Source organism: Hemitrygon akajei, chromosome 3, assembly GCF_048418815.1.
Source record: "Hemitrygon akajei chromosome 3, sHemAka1.3, whole genome shotgun sequence".
In the NCBI taxonomy this organism is placed as follows: Eukaryota; Metazoa; Chordata; class Chondrichthyes; order Myliobatiformes; family Dasyatidae; genus Hemitrygon; species Hemitrygon akajei.
The window spans coordinates 162,665,267-162,671,266 of NC_133126.1; the positions used below are offsets into that span (position 1 = coordinate 162,665,267).

The 6,000-nt window shown below is 39.4% G+C and overlaps 1 protein-coding gene across 1 annotated transcript in view; it reads right to left on the reverse strand.

Annotated features, from left to right (window-relative positions):
* LOC140725572 (solute carrier family 12 member 9) overlaps window positions 1–5,373 on the reverse strand; it is a 112,164-nt gene extending 106,791 nt beyond the window's left edge. The window contains exons 1-3 of the mRNA XM_073041191.1: window positions 5,016–5,373; window positions 2,787–2,921; window positions 1,213–1,350 (exon numbers count right to left, since the gene is read on the reverse strand). Of these exons, the coding sequence (XP_072897292.1) occupies window positions 1,213–1,350; window positions 2,787–2,921; window positions 5,016–5,190 (448 nt within the window). The 5' untranslated portion in view covers window positions 5,191–5,373. The remainder of the gene's footprint in view (window positions 1–1,212; window positions 1,351–2,786; window positions 2,922–5,015) is intronic.
* Window positions 5,374–6,000: the final 627 nt, after the last annotated feature.

The window sequence follows — 6,000 nt, forward strand, 5'->3', positions numbered from 1 at the left end:
AGGAGTTACAGGTCAGCATCTACTCTGCATTTGAAGTCCAGTGACATGGATGGGTGATGATGGACATCTGAAATCCAGGCCTCCACTCTGCCCTTGAAGGTGAGCGATGTGAACATGGAGCCAAGGGATCCCTGGAATCTAGACCTGCGCTCTGCACTTGAAGGCCAGCGGCATGGAGAGGTAATGAAGCACAGCCGTGGATGACGGGCTGTTCCAGGATTGGACATTCAACTAACCAGTAGACATGAGGGTAACTTAGTGGACGAGCCTGGACTTCGCGGTCCTGCCATTGGCTAGTACAGTTGTCAATACCAAAGATCGAAGTCCTAAGGTCAATCAGAAGTCTGGAAGTCAAAACCTGGAGACCCATCCTGAAGATGGAGGGCTGTCAGTATGTGTCATTTGGAAGGAAAAAAGGGATTTGTTTTACTGCTTGTTGCATTTGGTTTTGTTGTGTTATATTGTTCCGACGAGCCTTCTGGGCACGTTATGATGGCACCAGAATATGTAGCAACACTTGCGGGCTGTCCCCAGCACATCCTTAGTTGCCGACTGTCAACACAAATGATGCATTTCACTGTACTTTTCAACGTACAGGTGACACACAAATCTGAATCTGTAACCTCCCAGCTTCTCCCTTTTCTTCTCAATCCCTACCCTCCTGCCTTACTTGGATTTACACATCACCAACCAGCTTGTATTCCTCCTCCTTCCACCCTTTTATTCTGCCCCATTCCCTTCCAGTCCTGATGAAGGTCTCTGTCTGAAACACCAACTATTTATTTGCCTTCATAGATGCTGCCTGATCTGTTGAGTTCCTCTTTTTTGTGCATGTTGCTCCAGATATCCAGCACCTGTAGTGTCTCTTGTATCAATCATTTTTCACTTCCTTAAAGATTCCACACACGCTCTCGCAATATGACAAAGCTACTTGATATCCTTATCACAAAGATCCGTTTCCACACCAAGTGTAGTAAATGGGATTAGCACATGTAGGTACTTTATAGTTAGTACTGCCATGATGGGCTGAAGGGCCTGTTTGGCTTACATCACTATGACTTCCTAGTTCAAGGCTCATGTTGTCCATTTTCTATTACAGTTCATTAATCCCTGTGCTTTTTTTGCTAACAAATGTGTAAATAATCCCCTAAAATTAAGTCAATAGCATTGGCAGAAACAAATAATAATGTTGAATTAATCCAAATTGCTTACCGACTGGCAAACCAAAAACATCAACAATAGATTCAACAAGACCCAGGATGTAAAGAGCACTCCCGCATACATTTGCCAAGAAGAACATGACTCCAATGCTGCCCCCAAACTCTGGGCCCAAAGCTCGACTGATCATATCTGGCCACAGCATTAAGGAAAAACAGCAATATCTTTTGAAAACCCTATGATTATTTGCAATCAATACAGTCTGTATTTGATATTAAAACAAGGCTCGTTTAATGAAGTCAGGTGTGATTACCTTCTTGCAAGTGCAATGCACAATAATGCTGGTATATTTAATTTATATTCTGCCCCATATGAAATTGGTGTATTGACTTGACACTAGTGCATAAAGGAAGGAGTCAAAACAGACCACAGATAGGTACAACGTTGGCTTGCACAGTGAGGAAAATTCAGAAATATTGAATCTAAAAATGAGAGCCATGTTAGTGAAGTTTTAAAAGTGCACACAGCAGCACATCATTTATAAGCATTACCTGGATTCTCAGGCTAAAAGGATGGGTTCACTGTCGCATTAGAGTGCAGAAGAGATAAAGGAAAAAAAATATTCTGATTTGTTTGTGGAAGTTGAGTGCAGTTAATATGCCTTTTGTTGAGAAATACAATTTAATTTCTCCTATTTCTCTTGGTCTCTGCCACTTGGGGTAAGTGGCATATATATATATATATATAAACAGACTGGTAGACAGCATTGATTTAAGTAAGCAAACCTCATGAAAGTAACTAAACTCAACAAGGCATAAGCTTCTGTACAAATAACTGATCTTGTTTGGGACACTGCATTCACAATATGAGGGCTTCAAGGGTTGAAACATGAAGATAACTCTCAATAGGTTGGCTTCTGTTCCATTTAGAGGGATGGCTAACCAGCTAAAGTTTTAAACTTATAGTGGGATGCAATGGAGTCGGCAATCTCAATGTTGTATTGATAAAATTGTTGTCACACCATTCAATAAAACTTCATTGGGTAGTCATGAAGAAGCTACTTCTTCTCGAGGAACAATGTCAAAACTGGAGCCAGTCTATTTGGGAGGAAAAATCAAGGAACATTTTCCATGCAAAGGATAAGGGAAATAAGGAATCCTCATCTATGAGATTTTTTTTTGCCCAATTGCTGTTTTCAAGACAGGTATAGATTTAAATTACAAAACAGCCAGTTCTTATTTTGATAAAAAAAAACACTAATCTCAGTAATAATCATTCCATTTTCTACAAATTCTATGGTTTCAATTTCACTTCGTCATGTAGACAGGCTGCAAATGATTGCAAGCAAAAAAAAAAAAACAGGAAAGTAGAAGGGTTCAAAAATTAATCTCAACAAAGAATTTTGTTAACCTGAAAAAAGTCATTGGTGTGAATTTAATTACCTTTGACATATTAAATAATTTTCAGAATTGTTAATCATCGCCATTTTTAAATATTGACATTGCTATTTCTAAATATTAGTACAACTGAAACTCTTAAATCTAGAAGCTGCAAAAAGTTAATTTGGTAAATTACTAAACAACAGTATTTAAAGCTAATGATTTTATAAATATCACACCAAAGGATACAGTAGGCACCTCCAGCATCCAATGCACCATTTGTGGAGATAGCACACACTGATAACACAGTCATGCTTATGATGAGATATGCCACAACAAACATAAGGATAGTTTGGTACAGTCCTGCTTGACCAACAACAAAACCTTTAATTAAAAAAATAGAGGCTGTTATTAAACAAGAAAATACATTTGCTATGCATCATGATGAACCTGGTTGGGGGAAAAAAGTATTAATATCCATTCTGCATTAACATTATATTACAAACTGTTCGGTGAATTGTTGAATTGATCATAGATTTCTAGGGGAAAAATTCTTTTCAAAGGGAGTTAAATTCATCCCACTGATCTCCATTAGGATATCAAAAGTCTCTGGGAGAAAAAATATCAATTAATAATTCCAATTACATCCAATGTCATCAACAGATTTTGGTAAGATTTGATTTAAGATTATAACCTTCAATACTATTAAATGCTCTTTTTTCTTCTTTCTTGTTCAAGGCTCTTTATAATCCAGAGCCATGAACAAGAAAGAAGCAAAAATAAGTTTCACTGTAGGAAAGTGAGCCTTTGCAAATGTGAGTACTTTATTTTGAGATGTTTGTTAAGATTGTCCATAGAACAAGGCAAACTAGTTTCAAAAGCAGATCACTGTGCAACCAAATAATATTGCTAATGCAAAGAGGTCCATAAACAGCATACTAGGTAAGTCTCCTGCTTTGTTGAATGGGGAAATTTGAGTACCTCAGGATCTTCACCTCACATGGATGTTTGGAATGCAGAAACAGAAGATCATTCAGGTGCTGGTAGATGTTTTGTTTTGTAGAATTACTGAGAACCAACGTGACTTCAGCTTAATGTTACATCCAAAGATGACAAAGTAATGATCCCACAGTTCTGCAATGAAATTCTAGCTTGTGTCGTGTAGGAATCCAACCCACAACTTTATTACCAAAAGGGAAGTGCTACAAGTTAAAGCTGAATTTTAAAATAGCAAAAATTTGGTCAATGATAAAAATCTGCATTAATTCCCTTTTCTACAAAAATTCATATGTAAAATTGGGATCATGACCTTTTAGAGATTAAAAAGTACCACAAAGCACAAATCAAATCTTCTATTTGGTCAGTTTTTATTCACTTGTGCCAGACATTGTTCAGGAGAAAATAAGGAACTAAGGCAAGAAGTCAAAGTGAAATTTCAATACACGGATTGCCAAAATGGACGCTCATCCAAATAATTCTGAGTCTGTTATGGTTTGCAGTTACTCAAGGGCACATCATTAGTCTATTTCCAAGGCAACAGAAACAAAGATTGAAATCAATCAAGACATTGACCAGTATTTTTAATAGAGTGACGTCATTAAAGCAGTAGAACAAAGTCGGCCATTCATAATCACATTCAAGCAAAAACTTCCCACTCCAACCCTTACACATTTTGATTTATCTTTTTTGTTTGTATGGGACACCTGTAAGCAATTTTTCATTACATTAGTCAATATCAGCGAGCTAGTTCAGGAGGATACTTTTTTTTAAATATAAACTATGCTTTTGGAGGCTGAATTACTGAAAGAGAACGTCAGTAGAGTGTTAGTGATACAAACACAATGTAATAGTTCCCACACCCCTCCTAGAAAGTGACTTCATATCACACGCCGTATGACTAATGGGCAGATAAATAACAAGACTCATGGTGATGGCAAATTTTAGGGACATAATTTCAAAGCTCGTCGCCTGAACAACTCAATGCTGTCACAAACTACAGGTCAAAGAAGCTAGAGGTGCAACAATGAATTCCCAAAAGTCTGCGAGGCTGAGAGAACTTACAAAGGTGGGTAGGTAGAACCAGGAAGGAGCTGAACAACAGTACAATACCCACAAAAGTTGAGGAAGGCAGGACTGTGAGCTACCGTACATATGAACTCGGCTAGTTCAAAAAGGCTATTAAGTAGTCGCCCTAACTGTTTACGTTTAGGGCATGCTAATTTAGTTTTGTCAAGGTAAAATTTACCCTAAATAATATGTATTAAGTTAGAGATTATTTGAATTAGTATTTTTAAACTGGAGAATAAAAACAGTGATAGAAATAGTAAGATAGTCGGGCATCAACAGAGCCACCTCGGGTCTCATCCGACTGTGGTTGACGGCAAGAAGGGAATTTCCATTTTGTGACCGAGCTAAACAACAATCAACCGGACAGCAGCAAGTTCGGGGTCGGGCAGAAACTTTGGGGCCAGCACTTACCTATTCGCAGAAAAACCACCACACTGAACATGGAAAGCAGGGTGGGTATCACCACCCCAAAGAAAGTGGACAGCTTCTTAGCCGACGCCTGCTGGCCGTCCCTCCGCCCACGGGGGCTGCCAGCATCGGGAGCCACGTACAACCTGTAATTGAGCAGGGGAGTCCGTTCAGCCATGGCTGCAAACAGCCGACAAACTCACAAAACCCACGCCGGAACCGCACTCCACTCCGGCTCAGTCGCCACTCATGTGACCAGTCACATGACAGCCGCCGCCTGCTGCTCCGCCGCTCTCGTTGCTGTTGTGAGGAGTGCAAAGAACGGCTTCGGTATTTGAAGGAAACGTCACGTCAGCCACATTCAGTTTCACTATTGCTCCATTACTTCCTACTTGATGCGTAGTTTTTAAACAACTAGTAGATTTAGCGATTGCAATAACACTTTCAAATGTATTAAAAAGTAATTATGCACCTAAACCACTTTGGTTTTCAGTTAGTTAACAAGCAGGACGTCTCGTAAAGAGGTTCAGGTTTTGGGGTTTTGCAGCAGTTCTGCACAAAACACTTCTCGTTCAATGTTAATGCACCTGTTATTTTGGTCTAGCGATTGATGCCATGGAGGTTCCATTGGAGTGCCTTCGGCGAGTTCTTAAAGTGAATTTTGCTTTAGGTAGAGACGTCAATCTTAGTGTACAAGGAGTACACAGATTGTACGTTTGGCGTCGGGATATAGTGTGTCAATCCAGTCGGCTTCTTTGTCCAAACAAGTTACTGTTGTGTTCTGCCGAGCGTTGTAGGCATGCTATGTTGGGGCTGGAATGTGAGGTGACACTTGTGGGCTTCCCCTAGCACATCCTTGAGTGAGTTGGTTTTTGATGCAAACAACACATTTCACTGTATGTTTCGATGTACATATATTACCTGTGCTGACGATAAACTTGAAGTTATGGTCAACAGTAAACCTCAGGATATTAATGATTGGCAACTC